Genomic DNA, 18,802 nt, shown 5'->3' with positions numbered 1-18,802 from the left:
GAGCCTTCTTGAAACCTCCCAGGAAGAGCTGGCTCTCAGAGGCCCTTGGCCCTCAGCCTTGGAGTCTGGGCTGCCACAGCCCAGGTTCTGGAGTCCCCAAACCCAGGAGCAAATTTGAATAACACATGACACATTTTATGAGCCCCATGGGTGGCTACACAAGGTGAAGGAAGGTAGAGCCCACATGGTCAGGGCTTCCTGCAGAGAGCCGGCAGCTCCAAATGGGGATGGACAAAGTAGAGAGGTCAAGACAATGTCCCCACCTGCTGTGCCTTGGGGGCAGCCAAGGCCTAGCAGGAAACTTGAACTTGGGGTTGAGCCCTGACTCAGAATGTGATCTCTTAGGTCCCTCTGCCAAGCCTCTTGGGTCTAGGAGAACCAGAGTGGGAGGGGTGAAAGCCAGAGTTCCCTGGGGGTTGGGGAGAGCCCTAAGGGGATGGGCGGCAGCTCCCTTTTAATAATAGCAGAAAAACAAAGCATCACCCTTGGGGAGCTCCTCCCTGCAGCCCTGCCCCCCCTAGTATTTTAGAGGCACGGCCTCACTGCATGTTTCCAATACCCAGTAAAGCAGATGCCCTGACCCCAGTTCCAGAATAAGAAACTGAGGCCTTGGAGGTTTAGTGACCTGCCAGAGGTGGCCCAGCTAAAAAGTGCCCCCTCTGGGGCTCATCCCATCCCGGACAGTATCCCACTCCCATGCAAGGACCCCCCACAGCAAGGAGGCAGTAGACACAGATAGGCAGAAAATAGGGGAGCCTGAGGTTTCTTCAACAAGACCTCCTGGGATCTGGCATCCCAATTAGCATGGCTTTCCTGGCCAGGCTGCTCAAGGAACTGGGTGCAGCACATGAAAGCTAATAGGTTATTTCAATAAGGGGCTGCCCATTTGCTAGCTAAGAGTGATCCTGGTGTACTGGAGGGACCTGGAGTGGGTACATAATGCAGCATGCTCGGGGATGGAGCTCAGGAATGCTGCAGGATCAAAGGGCCTGGCTGCTGGCCCCCTTGATGGTCTCCAGAGACAGACATGTGTATTCATATGCACACATGTATACTCAGATCTATGCATACACATGTGCACAGCATGTACATACATAAACACAGAGGTGCACGTGCACACAGGTACACACACTCACACACGCAGGCTCCATCTGGGCCCAGGACTGCATCTGGGCTGCAGGCACTGGGCCTGAGGTGTAGGTGTCTGGAGAAAACTCATGCTTCATGCCTGTCTGTTTGTCCCCTCCTCCTACATACAGAGATTTTTTGCGGGGGATGGGGGTTGAGGGTACAGTCCTGGCTCCCAGGTAGGGTGACTAACTTGTCCTAGTTTGTTTAGGGCATTCCAGTTTTAATCCTGAAAGTGCTGAGTCTTAGGGAAACCCCTGAGTCCCAGGCAAACCTGTGCTGGTCATCTTGCCCCCCTAACTATCCCTCGCTCCTGCCTCAGGCAGGTCTGGTGAACATCCTCCCTTTCAGAACTCTCCTCACTGTCTGTCACCTCTGCGATGGCCAAGGGGCTCTTGGGAGGATGCCAAGGCTGAGTTGCTCTCACCTTGGAGGCCTCAGTACTAATAAGGACCATTATGTTCATTGAACACCTACTGTGAAGCGGGCCCAAAGGTTTTCTTCTTGAGCACCTACTGTGTGCCAGGCACTGTTCTAGGCCCTGGAGGTACAGCAGGAAACACACCAGAAAAATCACTGTCCTCCTAGGAGGAGACAGAAAATAAACAAGATACATAAGTAAATGATATCATTTATTAGAAGAAGATGAATGTAATGGGGAAAAACAACCAGAAGGGACCTATTTAAAATCAGCTGCTGAGGAAGGCCTCACTGAGAAGGGGACGCAGGGAGAGACCAGAATGGTAAGGGGAGGAGCCCTGCAGATATATCCTGGGAAGTGCCCCAGGTAGAAGGAACAGCATGTGCACAGGGCTGGAGGCTGGAGTGCCTAGCTTGTGAGAGAAAGGTGAGGCTGGGGGAGGGAGTGACGGGGAGAGAAGGAGAGGAAGCGGGCCCAGGGCAGGCAGCCTCTGGGCCACGGTAAGGCCTTAGGGGGAAGGTAAGGACTGAGCGTGATGGAAGCCACATGGAGAGGCTGAGCAGAGGGGCCACATGCTCTGACTCACACTTTTCCCGCTGTGCCAGCAGAGATGTTGGGGTAAGGGTGCGAGCACAGGGACCACTCAGAGGCTATTGTGATAGTCCGGGGGAACTACGATGGTGTCCCAGACCAGGATGATGGTCGGGAGAAGCAGATGGATTCTAGATAGGTCCTGAGGTTGAGCTGACAGGATTTCTGACGGATTGGGTGTGACGTGAGAGAGAAAGGAGTCAATATGACTGAGGTTCTTGGCCTGAGCAGCTAGAATGAAGGAGCTGAGCTGCCTTCCTCTGAGATGGAGGAGGCTCGTGGGGCAGGGGATAACAGCAGCTCAGCTTTGGACAGATTGTGTTTTACAGGTGGAGATATGAAGGAAGCAGATAGATACAGGTGTCTGCAGACAGAGGGCCAGGCTGCAATTTTAAAGGATTGTACCCATTTTATAGGTGATGAAAATGAGTCTCACACCAGCAAGGGAACAGGCTTACTAATCTGAGGAGCTGAGACTCAGATTTCTGGCTTCAAAGCCTGTGCTCATGCCACTGCCTTGTGCCATGGGACAGGGAGACATCGGCTGCCCTGCCCAATTCCCCCATGTCCAGCAGTGGGGGCCAAGGCAGGTAGCCCAGCTCTGCCCTGGCAGGCTTCCTTGTCTCTGGGGCTGGGTCAGGCTGAGGAAGGGAGAAAGCTCACTAGGAAGTGGCTTGCGCTTGGGTGCAACACAGAGGAACGGTGCCAAGTGGCCTGAGGCGCCAGTAGCTCTATGAGCACAGCCTGGCCTGAGGCCATTATCTGACCAGCAGAGCCATTCAGTTAGCATTGATTGGCTTAGAGAGGAGCATCTGGCAAGTCTGGGGCAGAGGGGAGCTCTGCCCTGCTCAGGGGGAGGGCAGGCTGCAGAGCCAGAATTGACCACATGGCTGACCAGTCTCCAAGCCTCAGGGAGCCCCACAGACCTTCCCAGGGGCCCATGGGGATGCCAGTCCATCAGGCTGTCCCTGTGCAGATGTAGGGAGGGGGACCCCCTTTAGGGACTACCTGATGTCAAGACTCAGGTCCAGATGAGGCCCGAGACCTTGGGGCCAGGGAGGGTTGACCAGCCTCAGATGAGGCTGCTCCACTGCCTGGCTCCCCAGCTGCGCGGCCTTGGCCAACCACTTCCCTCTGTGTGCCTTGTGTCCTACTCCATCAAATGATATGGCACCCATGGCGGGTGGGGATGGTGTAAGGATTCCATGTAAAGAAACTAGCACAGACTGAGGGCTTGGTTCTCCTTGCTCAGCTCCCTTCCAGCTGCCAGGGGTGAGGAAGGTGTAGGGCCCCTTCCACATTGGCACTCTACCCTGGGACTGGGCAAGGGCCCTGTCAGTGCTGGTGGCAGTGAGGAGCTTTCTGGTCTTGCCAGCCCTGGGTTCTCCCTGCCCAACTGAGCTGGTATTGTATAGCCTCTTTGAGATCTCTGGCTACTTAGAGGCTGAGAGAGGGGCTGGGTTAAGATGAGGGCCTGCCATCTGCTTTCCCACCTTAGTACCTTTGCACATCCTGTGCTCACTACCTTGAATGCTCTTCCCACCCATCCTGCCAGGTTCAGCCCCCATGGGACTATTCAGAAACACATCTAATAAGTGGGCTGCTGAGTGGACTGGTCAGGTGCCTGCCCATGCTCAGGTCACTTACCCCTGCCCCCACAGGTCCCTGCCCAGCAGATGAGGAGTTTGGGGTTTGCAGGAAGGAGGACATGAAAACAATACTGGCTCTCCATTTCTGCACATCCTCTGTGCTGGCAGGGGAGCAGAGGGCTTCATGGAGGAGGTGGCATGGGGCAGCAGGAGCCTTACCCCCTTCCCCCACCCCCACCCCCAGATGCCTACTTTGGGCCCAGCACCTGCCCAGACTGTGTAGTATTATGAGACATCCACCCCATCCTGCCAATCTGCTAGTCCATAAGGATCCTCCCAGTTCATCCTGGGCCCCTCCCTACCCTGGGACCCCGGACACTCCAGGACTCTGGCAGCAAATGTTGGATGGAGGAAGAATGAATGAGGCTGCAGAGACACAGGGGAACTCAGATGTGTGTGAGGCCGAGAAGTTCGAGAGTAGCCAAGCAGAGCAGTTAGTCTGGTGCATGCCCCTGGAGGAGGAGGAGGAGGAGGAGGAGGAGGAAGGCAAGGTCTGCGCATAAACAGGCCTTGGGATCTCAGCCAGCAGGATCCTGAGGGCCTCAAGGGGGAGGAGGAGGGGGAGGAGGAAGGAGAGCCTGAGGAAGATCAGAGAGTGACAGAGACCCAGCCTTGCTTTCTTCAGCCCCCTCAGTCAGAGCAACCCCTGCCCTACCCAGGAGGGGGCCAAGGAGACTGATGGGAGGTGGTGCAAGGCTCCTACATGGAGACTTGGATCCCTGCTAACTTGCAATCTTAAAATGCATAGCAAAGGCACCAACCTCCTTGTTAGTGCATTAATAAGCAATCAGTGGGTCGGGGTTCCCATGGGCCTCATGGAGGGAGCACATGAGAAGGCTTGGCAATGCAGTGCCAGCCTCCCTGGGAAGGAACCGGGCAGGGCGACAGTCCAGGGCCAGAGCACCCGCTAGCTCAGGCAGGGGGTGCCAGAGGCAGGTGGGGTTGGCTGGGAGGGTGGATCCAGGGCTTTGGAGATGGGACCAGCTTCCAGGGTGAAGAAGCAGACTCAGCTGAGACCCACCCCCAGTGCCCAGTGGGAGGGGGCAGCTTCCCTGGCATGGGTCCCCTGTCATCTAGGCAGTACCGAAGGATGGAAAGCAGCTCCAAGCATTGGCTGGGCTCCTGCCCTGGGTCCTGCCTTCACCCCAGGCCCTACTTTCTGACCCCTCCCACCTGCCAAAATGTGTTAACTTGCCAGCTGCTAAGCTCACAGCTAGATTTTTGGGCAGTCGGCTTTTTCACCCAAACTGAGATCTTCACCTGGTTTCCCCAGTGCCCCAACATCCCCTGGGAGCACCTGTTTAAGGGAGAGATGTGGCTCTCCTTGGGCCCCCCCAGCTTCTCTAGGGATCATTTCAGAGAAACTCATCCTGGAGCCCTAAGGAGACAGAGCCACAATTACAGGCAGAAGTGCTGTCTGTCCCCATCCTAGGTCAGGGAGCAGGAGAACCTCTCTCCCTCCCACCAATAGGGTAGTTCTGAGGATCAGGGGAGTGAGAACAGAAGCACTTTGTCAACTCCATAAACTGTACAAATGTCAAGTGGTATTAGTGCTGAGCCTGCCCCAGCTCATCCCGCCCCACTTCACATGAGCCGTGAGCAGCTCTCTGCTGCCAGACTTAAGGGAAGGAAATACCTTTGTCTTTGTAGGACCCTAGAGGTAGGGTGGTTGGTATGGCACTATGTATCCCACAGGTACAGTTTATGGCCATGGCCCTGTCCCGTCAGTACAGTGAGAATCACAAACTCCCTTGAGCAAGGAGGGGACCCTGGGCTCCCTCAGAGTGGCAGGAGGACCCCTCCCTGGGGCAGGGTTCCCGGAAGACAGCAGCATGGGCAGGGGTGAGGAGCAGAGCTGAATGGGGAAAGGGAGTGTCAGGCTCTAGAAGGTGCAGCCAGTGTGGGCTGGGCCCTCTTCCCAGGCCTAAGTGTTGGAGGCTCAAGGCAGTGGGCAGCCTCCCCAAGAGTCAGCTGGGGTTTGGGGTCCAGGCTCCCATCCTGTTACATTCCTGCCATCCCTGTAGGGCTGGGGTCCCCTGGCCAGACTGAGGTGGGCAGAGGGGAGCTGGAGGACAGACCCAAGCCTCCACATGGGAAGAAGGAGTGGCATGGCGACCATCTCCTACTCATGTTACAGAGGGGGAACAGGCTGAGGAGGCACCAGCCTTGGGCCTGGCCTGCAGGCTGCAGGCCATCCAGCGGTCACGATGACCAAAGGTACTACAGGGGCTGAATAGAACATGACCTGGCCCAGAAAGGGTCCCCAGAGCTGCACTGCCACCACCACCACCACCACCACCACCACCAAGGTCACAGTTGCTCCAAAATCGCAACTGAACCCAATTATGCAAAAACCAAATTATGTATGATGCTTTTTATGTGTTGGAAACATTAGGTCGAATCCGGGTGATTACAGGAGGATGAAAAGCAGCTGCCACTCTCTGGGAGCCCATAACTCCCAGTAGCTGGGAGCTGTCATTTATTTACGATGTCATTTCTACCAGAATTGAGGGGGTAGCAGTGGTGGGGAGGCCCACCTAATCCTGGGCAGGCAGCTGGGGCAGCAGCAGGTCTGGGGGCCTGGCTGGGCCGCGGAAGTGAGGCTGGGAGTAGGGCTGGCGGGAGAGGCTGAAAGGGTTTGTTCTCATCCTGCACACTCTGGGCACAGCTGGAAGGACTGGCCGAGCTGTCCCAGGCCCCCGGCTCTCCTGAGAGGCCCAGCTGGCCATGCTGGAAGGGAATGGCAGAAGGCCAGCTCGGGCAGTGACGAGCCTGGAGCCTGTCCCCCCAACACTGGCGCGCCTGCTGGGCCACGAGGGGCAGCCGCGACCCTGGAAAAAGGCAGGTAATGACTATCGTCCATAATGAGGCTGCTCCGATAATGAGCACGGGGCTATTATCCGACCACAGGCTGGACACATCCGAAAATAAATTATTTTAAGGATCCATTAACGAATGCCTAATTAATGCCCAATTAGAGGGAAACGACAGAGGAAACGCTCCGGACAGTCACGAGGCAAGGCCTGCTTTGCCGCCGCAGCCTGGGAGCCAGAGCGTGGTAGGGAGAGGGGAGGGGCCAGAGGTGGACCTGAATGGTGGGCAGACAACACCTCGCAGCTTCATGGACCCCAGAGCTCATCAGCCCTGGTGCCTCCCCCAGCCCTTCTAACACCTGTGCCCTCTCAGTACATCCTCATAGCTCAGCGAGGGACAACTATTACTATTTAGAAATGAGGAAACAGGCACGAGGGGTGTCACACGTTAGAGGACATGAGAGGCACTGTAAATGAGACATCTTTTGAGATGAACTTTGGTGTCACGCATGCATGCTTCACTTGTTTTGGGGAATAATTTCAATAAAGAGACTCCTCAGGACTCCATATGAGATACTTATTTGGTTAGGAGTCTGCACTGCTGTCTGTTCACACGGATAACTGTGAGTAAGTGGCAGAGCTGAGACAGGAACCAGAGCTGGCTGACCCCCGACCCCAGCAGGGCTGACAGAGCCTGAGGGGGTGGGGGTAGGGGATTGGAGGCTGGGCGTATGTAGGGGAATCAGAGCCTTCGCTCCAACCTTACCTCACATCTCAGACTGGGGATAGAACCCCCAGTAGAGGTGGGACAAGGCGTGGGGAGCTAGATGGGGTCCTGGCTTAGGTCTAACCCCTGCCTTCCTCTCATCAGAAACCAGTCTCTCAGAGGACCACTGTCCCAGACAACTGAACGCAGCAGACAGGACAGAGCGCCAACTGGGCAAGAAGGGTCACATGTCCGGCCCCGCCCCCTCCTACCTCCAGCTTCCCGGCAAGCAAGCTCTGACCTGGCTGTGCTCTCTCCCCACAGGGTGCTGTGTGGAATTGCTGCTGCTGCTCATGGCCGGGGAGCTGCCCCTGGGAAGCGGCTGCCCGCGGGACTGCGTGTGTTATCCGGCACCCATGACAGTCAGCTGCCAGGCTCACAACTTTGCCGCCATCCCCGAGGGCATCCCGGAGGACAGCGAGCGTATCTTCCTGCAAAACAACCGCATAACTCTCCTCCAGCAGGGCCACTTCAGCCCCGCTATGGTCACCCTGTGGATCTACTCCAACAACATCACCTTTATCGACCCCAACACTTTCGAGGGCTTCGTGCACTTGGAGGAGCTGGACCTTGGTGACAACCGGCAGCTGCGGACGCTAGCACCTGAGACCTTCCAAGGCCTGGTGAAGCTCCACGCCCTCTACCTCTACAAGTGCGGGCTCAGTGCCCTGCCTGAGGGCATCTTCAGCGGCCTGCACAGCCTGCAGTACCTCTACCTACAGGACAACCACATCGAATACCTGCAGGACGACATCTTTGTGGACCTGGTCAACCTCAGCCACCTGTTTCTCCATGGCAACAAGTTGTGGAGCCTGGGCCAGGACACCTTCCGGGGGCTGGTGAACCTGGACCGGCTGCTGCTACATGAGAACCAGCTGCAGTGGGTCCACCACAGGGCTTTCCACGACCTCCGCCGGCTCACCACCCTCTTCCTCTTCAACAACAGCCTCTCCGAGCTTCAGGGCGACTGCCTGGCACCCCTGGGGGCCCTGGAATTCCTCCGCCTCAACGGGAATGCCTGGGATTGTGGCTGCAGGGCACGCTCCCTGTGGGAATGGCTTCGGAGGTTCCGTGGCTCCAGCTCTGCTGTCCCCTGCGTGTCGCCCCGGCCACGGCAGGGGCAGGACCTGAAGCTGCTGAGTGCCGAGGACTTCCGGAACTGCACGGGGCCAGCATCCCCGCACCAGATCAAGTCACACACGCTCACCACCACCGACAGGGCCGCCCGCAAGGAACACCACCCACCCCGTGGCTCCGCCAGGGACAAGGGCCACCCACATGGCCATCTGCCTGGCTCCCGGACAGGCTACAGGAAGCCAGGCAAGAACTGCACCAGCCACAGGAATCGCAATCAGGTCTCGAAGGTGGGCGCTGGGAAACAGGCCCATGAGCTGCAGGACTACGCCCCGGACTACCAGCACAAGTTCAGCTTTGACATCATGCCCACCGCTCGCCCGAAGAGGAAGGGCAAGTGTGCCCGCAGGACCCCCATTCGTGCCCCTAGTGGGGTGCAGCAGGCCTCCTCGGGCAGTTCTCTGGGAGCCTCAATCCTGGCCTGGATACTGGGGCTGGCGGTCACTCTCCGCTGAGGGCCCAGGGCACCAGCACCCAGCACTGCCACATGTCCACCAAGGAACAGAATTTCTTTTCTTTTTTTTATAAGTGGAGGATCTGCTGGGGTTCAGGCAGAGGCTGATAAAGGTTTCGGCTGCTGTCTGGGCCATGCCCCGTAAATTATAAACCCAAAGTGTACAGACCCAAGCTGGAGGGGATTAGCACACCTCACCCAGCTGTCCCAGCCAGCCCCTTCCCAGCAGCCACGGACAGCATCCACCCAGCCAGGCGGTTAACGTGCTCAAAGCGAATCCTTCATTAGCAACAATTGAACAGTGCCCCATGGGAGCTTGGCTCTGTGAAATCCTAGTCATTTGGAGAGGTCTGAAGGCCCCCTGCCATTCTTGGAGGAAGCAGGACTCAGAGGAACAGATGAGGCTCACCCAAGAGTCTGGGATGACCAGCCATCTTGGAGCACATGTGCAGGTGGCATGTTGGCTCTTGCCTGACGCCACTTCGTCAACTTGCCCTGAATCTAACAGTGTGCCACCTTCAGCCCCTCCCTCGGAGGTGATGCCTCTCATTCCTGATGTCTCAGGAAACCCTGGCAGACCCAGCCCAGACCTTGGGCTCCATGAACCAACTACCAAAGGAAAGATCATCAGAGGCTGAAATTCAGAACTTCATCATGTATAATGAGGTTCTCACAGGAGGTGCAGTTTTATAACTATGTCCACTTATATATACACACTTTACATACATATATAGAGAGAGAGACACACAAAGGCACAGGTCCCCCACCCCACTCCCTTACCAAACTGTATGTCTTATGTTTATAAACTATATGGAAAACTATATCTGCTGAACTAAGGATTGTATTGGTGATTTCTAGCAAGAAAAGAGTTATAGGATTTTTATCCCTGCAACAACAGTCCCCATGTAACTTGGGCTTGCCAGGTGCCTGAGGTATATGGTCAGTGAGGAAGGTCATGGAAAAAGGGGGGCAGCAAGAATCACTTCAGGGGACCAATATACTTAGATATTTAGAGCATCACCTTGTTTTTATATGCAACACAAACCCATCTGCTGCCCCAAAGTACCATCGCCCCCACTATAGTAGCTGTTTGTATCAGGGTGAGAAGCAAGAAGCAGCTTGTCGGACATCAGGGAGCCAGATCCTGGGGACTGGATGGGCAGAGAAGTAGAAGGAAGGAGCTTTGGGTTTCTTAGGCCATTGGGTGAGGCAGCCTTCACAGTGTTAGTTCAACAGTGTCGTCAGCCTAGCATGTTGCCAGCGATAGTCTGGACAGGCCAGGGAGACTCTGGGCACGAGCTCATGCCTCCAGTACGGCTCAGTTGCTGAATTTTTCCTTGAAGCTCTTTGATGGGTGTCCTAGCACGGGCCCTCTGTAGGGTGGCAGGAGGGAAAGCATCAGGTAGCTTTAGCAGAAGGGTAACAGTGAGGGCATTTCAAGAACCATCTCAGGCACTTCTGCATTACAGAGGCCCCATCCTTCCTGACCCTTCTGAGGATGCCCAGGGATGGGCAGATGTCGGGGGGCCAGACTCAGGGGTCGGGAGCAGGGATGTGCAGGGAATGGAGCAGGCAAGCCCAGACAGGAGACAGGGGCTCTGGTCAAGTTTGGCCATGCTGCTGGCTGGGGCCCGGGTGGGCACAATCTCCTTTGCGCTTTGCACAAACCTGAATTTCCCACCAGAGAGGATGTGTGTGAGGAGCAAGAAACACTGAATCTAATTAAGAGAGGGAAATAACAATAAAAAAATTTTTCTCTTGGACAAGAACCCTGTTTCTCATTTCCTAACCCTGCATTCCTGAAGGGGTGGCAGATCCCAGGCTTTTGTGGGGTGGGCGAGCCTGGCCAGGCACAGCTCTGAGAACACAGCATGTTTGTTGGCAGGATGAGCCTTATGGGGCAGAGGCATGCTGACTCACTGGGATGCATGTGCACATGCGTACAGACACACACACACACACACACACACACACTTGTTCTCTGTTCCATGGTTCTTCCCTCGCCTGCACAGAACATGACTCACTTCCCACACTCTGGCTGCGCTGGGTCGGCACCATCCCTGTGGCTCTCCCCAGAGCAGGCTAGCTGGATCCTTCCCTGTCTGTTCCCAGGGCCTCACCAATAGCTGCTGAGCTTTTGATTTTTAGGGGGCTTCGGGGTGGCTGGAAAGGACCTGTTAGTTCCTTGGGCCCAGAGGAGTTTCCAGGAGTCCAGGGACCGATTCAGACAGCAATAAATGGGATCTGGAGACTGTACCTACCTCTCCAGCCTCATAAAAAGGAAAGAGTTCCCAGATGAAGGGAGGAGGGCTATGTTTTCCGGTATGGACAGCTCCTCCTCTGTACAAGGCTTGAAATGGGCACTAAAGGGAATCTGGTGAGGGTAGAACAAATCATCTTTGGCCTGCAGTCGCTCCCTGATGGTCCACCTGCTCTTACCCAGGCCAGTGCCAGGGCTGGCTGTCCCTTAGAGCCCAAGGATGTTGTTGGGTTGTTGATTTCATTTCCAACTTTAGACAGCAAAGCCCTCAGTGGGAAAATTAAGAGTCCAAGCACTTTATTAAATTTTTTTAAAAACACTTAGTAAGTCCTGTAATATGGAAGTGAAATGTCGGAACGAGAAATGCTAATGTTTTATAAATGATCCTCTTCTGTCAAGTGCAGAGGAGTCTCTGGTTGCTGACAGTTATTAGAGGCAAGGCAGAGGGGCCCAGGACGCCAAGTTTATTTTTAGCAGCTTTCTTTAAGAGGTAGAGGGGTGAAAAAGCAGTTCTCCTGTGGATGACATCACTTGTCACTCAGTAGCTCACCACATACTACCATTACAATGACACCATTGCCCAAAACGTCAGAGCAAGTTGACAAGTCAGGGGGTAAGGGGAGGCACCTTTATTCACCTCCTGGGTGGTTCAGGGCAGGGAGGTGTGGGTTTCTGCCCCCGAAATCCTGCTGTCCTTGTAGGGGCTGAGGCCATTCCTTTGCTCCTGACGGGGCCAGTCCTTTTGCCATCTTCAGTCAGCACTTTCCCCAGGGAGGGAGGCATCACCTCTTCTGCCTCTCTCCCCTCTGGCCACACAGCCCTCCACTCTAGGAGGCCTACGAGGGGTGCTTGGTGGCCACTGGTGGTCTGAGTCCCTACAAGTTCTTGCCATGATTCCAGAACTTGGCTGGTTCCCTACCCTTCATTCGACAATTGCTGATCAAGGGCCTATGTGTGCCAGCCACTGGTCCAGGCTCTGGGGACATATAAATGAGAAGACATGGCTCTCCTTAAGGAGCTCAGAACCTAAATGTGGAAACAAGGATGGGATTGGTGAAACTAGAGTGGAATTGGTGTCTCTGTTAGGACTCACCCCACCCCCCACAGTGAGACACTCACCTGGGGGGAGGGCAGTCAGGGAGGGCGTCCATCGGGGGATGCTAGTCCATGGCTCTCAGAGAATGAGGTGGCCAGAGAAGAGTGTTGGGAGCATCCCAGGCAGAGGGCTGGAGGCATACAATAGCATCGCCTTTGAGGTATCGGCAAAGAGCTGTGAGTTGAGGGCTGGGAATGCCATTTGTGGAGGCGTAGGGAGAGAGTCTGGCAAGGGGAGGGCTCAGGGATCCTTCTGAGGGACTTGGATTCTACTTCAAAAGAGGAGATATGCCCCCCACACTTGGGGTCCTCTGCCCTACCCCGCACCCTGAGAACCCCTCCAAGCACGTGGTCCCTGCCAGTTGCCAATGTTCCTCAACAGTGGGTTTCATCATCGCAACTTGCCGCTTCTGCTCAGCCAGACCCTTTCCTCGTGCCAGCAAGCTGGCGCACTCTCTGGGCCAGAGTCCCATTCCCAGACACCTGCTGCTTCCAAGCTCAGAATATATCCCATAGCCGTTTTGTTTCCTGCGCTCCCTCCTTTTCCATCCGCACAGGGCTCAGCCCTCAGCCCATCTCCTTGCTTCCAAGCACAACTGCCCAGACACCCCCTCAGCGACCTCTACATGTGCCAGCTCTGGCTATCAGTGATCCCCAGAACCCCTCAAACTGCATCTCGCCCTTTTTCTCTCCTGCTAGGGCTGTTTATTACCAGGGAGCCAAGAATCCCATTTAGTAAATGTTTACTCATCACCTAACTAATCACCCAGCACTCTGCCACCATGATGAATTGGGTTCCAGAAGGCCTGTTGGCAGGCGGGAGCGGGGCAGGAAGGTTTCTTGGAGGACAAGCTACAGGCCCCAGTGTCAGAGAGAACGATTTGCTAGGAGGGCTCCCTGGAGTTGGCTGGGAGCCTTGGTGCCTCAGAAGCTCCCAGCAAATCCTTCCTGGTATTGTCACCATCCCCCCAGGCTCTCCCCACCTCTGGGACCCAGCTTCTCGTGCCCTTATTTGACACTGACCTAGAGGACACCAGCCTTTCTCTGTGCACATTCTTTGATTGACCAGGAGCGAGTGTCGCTCTGACAGGGTTCCAGCCAACGTCCACTGTTGAGCCTCCTGACCTGGCCGTGGTTGCCTTTTGGTTTCTCTCCTCCTAGCCTGGCTCTCTGGCCTCACCTTCGTTTAAGTAGAAGTTTAGTCCATCAGCCATGACTCCATCCCCTGTCACCAATTCACCACTCTCAGCTCATAAAGGGCCAGTTTTCTTTTACTTTCTGTCTACTTGGAAAATATTTCAAGGACCTTTGATTATGCATTAAAATACTCTTTATAATTCTATGCTCAATATCTCTTTCTGCTCCTCAAATTGTCCCTTTTAACTCACTGCACTTTCAGTATAAATCTCTCAGTCTCTCACTTTTCAGGTTGTTAATAAATATAAGGTCTAAAAAATATGCATAAACATCTATTGTTGGCTAAATAACTCACAGCATAATCAAAAAGCTAGGGGAAAAAGGAAGGCTTGGCGCAACGCACGCCCACCTGCACTCTCACTCAGCCTGTCCTTGCTTGTCTCTTTGAAGAGGATTGCTAGACTCAGGGTAGTTTATGGCTCTAAAAAGTCCATTGGGTGAAGGGACCAAGGATGCCCCAGGGGGGAAAGGGAAAAGAGAGTAACTATAGTGCTGTGTTGACGAGCTTCCTCTGAGAGCGACAAGGGAGGAGTGAGGACAGAGGGGACCACTGTGCAGGGAGCAGTGGCTAATTCGAGCGACATTTCAGTGGGCTGGTCTGCAAGGCCCCTTACCTCCAAAAGAAATGGGTCAGCCTCTTCTAAGATCCGGTACCAGCCTGCACTGATGTGGCCTGCCCCCCATCTCTCTCCTTTCAGCTCTCATCTCTCATTAGAGCCGTTAGTTTCTAAGCACCGGGAGGGTGGGGAAGGCTGTGCCTTTTGTGTCACCGATTTTTGTGTGGCAGCGTGCACACTAATGGCATGCCTGAACAGCAGAATTTGACATTGCTGCTACAAAATGTGCTTGGGTCACAGTGCTTTCCAAATTGGCTGAGGCTCCAAGCCACCCCCTCCTTCACCCAGGCATCTCGGGGTGGGGGGGGCGTGCCAGTGACAGCTTCTGCTGCTCCCCCTCAGTGCCTCAGAAAAGGGAGAGGAAGTGAGAAATGTATTAAACTCTTCAATCTCTGTAAGTACCATTTCCCAGGAGACAAACTCTAAGGAAGAAGGAAATGCAAGTGCTCAGGGCCTAAACAGGTGGGAGGCCTCCAAGGCGACCAGCACCATATTAACCCCCTCCCCCAGCTTCAGGGACCATCAGGGGCAGGACAGTGGTGCACTCTGGATGGCAGCTGACTGGAGACTGAGATGTCCAGCTGGCTGCTCACTGCTCCAAGCAGAGATTCAAGATATAATCACCAAATAAGACTTTCTCAGTGATGAGGAGCCAGCAAGACAAACCCACAAAGGAAGAACTGTGAGGGGCGGGGTTAGTAGTGGACTGGAGGGTCAAAGGAAGGTGGAATCTGAGTGAAATCCCAGAGAACACCCATATAGTGTCATTCAGAGAGAGGAAGCTCATCCCTATAGGGCAGCTACATAGCCAGAGAGCGAGAGGCAGGGAACGATGCAGATAGACAAGAGGGCGCAATAGCGAGAAAGAGCCATTTTGCACACATGTGCACACACATCACTCAAGCACCACTTCCTGACATTGTCCCTTGTGGGGTCAAGTGTGGGACATCCACACAGTCCACAGATTCGATTGCCCACCGTGTGCGTGGCCCTGGCCAGGCCCTAAGATGCCACAGTGAACAAGAGTGCCCATCCGTGAGAAGCGTGCCTTCCAGTCGGGAGCAGCCCCTTTATTTGATTACAAGGGATGTGGTCAGGAGAGGGGCAGTGGGGTGGGACAAGTCCTGCCTTCCTCACATTCTGGTGACCATCCATCAGAGACACCTGTGTGTGATGAGGGGCAGATTCTGGTCTGGGCCCTTGCCATGGCATTTCCCCCTAAGCTTTGACCCTGAAAGCGTTTGTCCAGCTCCCAGTGCAGTGGAGGCTCCAAGAGGCCTCGAGCCCTTAATCTCCCAACACTATGCCTGTTGGGCATGTGCCTCTTAGCTCTGAGCTCTGGGCCAGCTGGGCCACATTGTCATTCTCCCCTACAACTCCTCTGTGCTCTGGGTCACAGGGGTCTCTGAAGTGTTTTTATTCTTTATCCCAGTGTCTGAGCCTCAGAGGCCCTGAGGTCCCTGACTCCCTGTCTTGCCTGCTACCCAGAGAGTCTCTCACTGTTTTATCTGTGGCATTTAAAGTGCCATCAGGCGTCTGGCACTTTGCAAGTCTAAGGTGCAGGCTTTTCTGAATTACCACAGCAGCCCCCTTTCCAAGAGCCACTCCCCCGCTGCACCAGGCTCACTTCCTTGCCTGCACCTCTGCCAGCTTTCAACAGTGTCCATCAGGAAAGAGGGGCAGACCCACATTGGTGGGTCCTATTTTGCTCTCAGCTCCATGCCCACAGAGGGGAGACAAGGCAGAGACTGGGTGTTTTGGCTGGAAGTTTCTATAGGCACAGAAACTCCACACCTCTGAGCCGCCTCTAATTCCAGGCCTGTTCTGATGCGTTCTTCCCCATCTCCTCCCCACCACCCCACAGACCGACGTCCTTTCCCTCTGAATTTCACAGGTGATGCCTGCAGGGGAAGTTCTCCCTGCAATCACTCCTGCTGCCTTATGAGCTCCTCTCGCCAAGCCCACCAACCTCACACTGGGTCCAGCAGTGGCCTCAGCATCCCCAATGCCCACCATTAGGAGCTGCAGGAGCTTCTCCTCTCGCCCCCTTCTTGGCCTTCTTGCTCCATATCAGCTTTATCTCTCAGAATCACTGACCCACTTCAGCCCCGGGGACAGGCTTCAGCCAGGCCACCGCCCTATCTCCTTACAGATCTTCCCTCCTCATCCATTTCCTCTGCTAAGGTCAGTGATGAGTGAAAATGAAAAAGCAACTTAGAATTGGGTAGTATTTCAGGTTTTTAAGGTCCTCTCGTAGACATAACCTCTACAACCAAACTGGGAAGTGTCATCTCTGAGATCTGATTATAATTCCCTTTATACAGTTGAAGAAATGGGCCTCCTGGTTATTCAAACCCAAGCTATTAAGTCTAAGATGAGGCTTTTCCCCAGCACAGCCCTATGCTTCCATCCCTTAAGGAGAAGGGATCCAAATGCTTTGGACACTCCCAGGCCCAGCTGCCGCTAGTGGAGACCCCCATACCATGCAACCCGGGGCTCAGAGTGCAACCACCTCAGGGGACTCAGCTCTTCCTTCCCACCCCCAGGAATTTCAGGCTTAGAAGAACTAATCTGCAAACGCCATGGAGAGGAACGTGGAGCTTTTTCTAGAGGGTGTCTCTGCTCTCTTGACCCCTTAAGCTTTCCCAAACTAGGTCACTGTAGTCACCAACCTGGTGACTGAAGTTGCTGGCAGATGTCCTGCTCTCTGCCTTCCTTCTCACCAAGAACGGGTATGCAGTAGCAGGAAACTCCCAGCTGGCCAGGGGTGTTTTCCAGTTTCTTGACAGCTGTACCTGGGTTCCTGTTTCTGAAAAGACCTCACATAAAGTGCAGTAGACTCAACAGTGAGGCGTAGAAAGAAGACCTAGCCCCATGATCCTTCCTCCTGCATGGCACCATGAGGACCATTCTTCCCGCCATGTAAAAGGAAGACAGTGGGCAAAGGGTGAGTCAAAGGTGACAATCAGGCCTGCAAGAACCACGTGGGGGTTCCTATGTACAGACATAACGACGTGGGTACCTTCCTAGCTGCCCCCCTCAAGTTGCTGCATTTTTTACAATTGTTCATGCTTCAAGCATTTCCCGTCATTGATTTTTGGTCTTGCCTCAGAGCTTTTTGTGAACCTTGAGATTAAGCTGGGAATTTATATTTTCTTTTTGTTCATTTGGAAAATTTACTTAAAATTGTCGTAATAATTTTCAGTCGAATATATCTGCTTTGCTTGTTTGGAATATTTTCATGAATTTTTACATTTTATTTCCAATTTTAAATTGTCTAATAGCAAATTGGCTTTAAAAAACGAACAGGCAATCACTACTTCAGGTATTAATTTATCCTAGGAGGTATTATAACTTTCTGCAATTTGTCTTAGTAAAGTTTTTTCCATTTAAAGAAATTTTTCTATTTGGAAATAATATAGGTTCAAATGAAGTTGCCCTTTCCCCCTCAAAAAAGGTACAGAGAGATTCCATATACCTTTCCCCCAGTTTTCCCCAGTGGTAACATCTTTCATAACTTCATTTTACCTTTTCAATTCTAAATTTATTTTCAGTTACTGATATTTTCTTAACCTATTTAGGTAGAGTTTTCTTATATTTAAACAACTTTGATTAAAAAAATAATAAAACTTCCAATAGGGACAAAGATATGAATGGTCACACTTTTGCTTGAATATTTCTGAATGAAACATTAGGATTTTTAGTGTAAATTTTATCATTGGACTGAGAAATGAAAGATGAGAAATAGTAGCCCAAATCAGGTTTTGTAACCAGGGTCCATGCCAGAGTTGGGGGAATGAGGAAGGAGTGTGTCCACGCATCCCGAATTTGACGCAAGGCTTTCTGGGAATGTGTAGGTTTCTTTTCTTTTTTTTTTTTTTTTAACGCCTACAGCACCTGCTATTCCAAGATGGTCTCCCATCTAAGTACTAACCAGGCCCGACCCTGCTTAGCTTCCAAGCTCAGACGAGATTAGGCACCTTCAGGGTGGCATGGCCGTAGACTGTAGGTTTCTACAGAGAACTTTGCCTCCAATCCTCAAAAAGGTTAAGAACACTAAACATTCAGGCAATCCTAGGCATTGTTGTACCTCCCCACAGGTGGCGCTCTGCCTTTGAGCTGACACCATTGACTGTAAGGGCAACATGGGCAAGAAAATTTACAAAGTCTGTGGTGGAAATAAGCATTCTTGACCAATTTGGCTGTGACCAAATGTCTCCTTCCTCACACAAAGGAAATGGGAGTCGAAAAAAGGACCTGAAGAAGACAGCACCGGCATTTTATACCTAGGCTCTCTGCTTCCTTTTCATTCCAAAAGCTGTGGCCACTGGCGGAAGCAAAGCTTTCCGGGAACAGCAGTTTCCAAATGTCATTGCGAAGACCAGGGGAGACCGTAATTGAGATTTTACCGATTTGCAATGAAACATTAATGTAGGGAGCTTTTCATTAAGCCAAATTTATTCAATGTAAAGATAATCCTTTATTCTGAAACCCTGTCCCTATTTTTGGTTGGGAGAGGGAGAAGCGTGTCTCAAAAAGATCTTTTTTTAATGAACTGATGGTATGGGTGCATAGCAGCTTGTTGTTTCTCAATGTCTCTAGCTGGCCAAACAGGTAGGCCCTCAAAATTTTTTCCGGCATTTTAATGCTCTGGGGAATCCCGAAACTGTGGGAATG

At 53.3% G+C, this 18,802-nt stretch overlaps 1 protein-coding gene and 1 pseudogene across 1 annotated transcript in view; one reads left to right on the top strand and one right to left on the bottom strand.

The window, feature by feature from the left end:
* Positions 1-10,725, top strand: part of RTN4RL1 (reticulon 4 receptor like 1) — a 66,169-nt gene extending 55,444 nt beyond the window's left edge. Inside the window, exon 2 of the mRNA XM_015599057.2 lies at positions 7,633-10,725. Within this exon, the coding sequence (XP_015454543.1) occupies positions 7,633-8,957 (1,325 nt within the window). The 3' untranslated portion in view covers positions 8,958-10,725. The remainder of the gene's footprint in view (positions 1-7,632) is intronic.
* A 7,285-nt stretch (positions 10,726-18,010) lies between these two features.
* Positions 18,011-18,129, bottom strand: LOC112473465 (annotated as a pseudogene).
* Positions 18,130-18,802: the final 673 nt, after the last annotated feature.

Source organism: Pteropus alecto, unplaced genomic scaffold (genome assembly GCF_000325575.1).
Source record: "Pteropus alecto unplaced genomic scaffold, ASM32557v1 scaffold98, whole genome shotgun sequence".
NCBI classification, from domain to species: Eukaryota; Metazoa; Chordata; class Mammalia; order Chiroptera; family Pteropodidae; genus Pteropus; species Pteropus alecto.
This window is presented reverse-complemented; position numbering and strand designations above follow the sequence as displayed.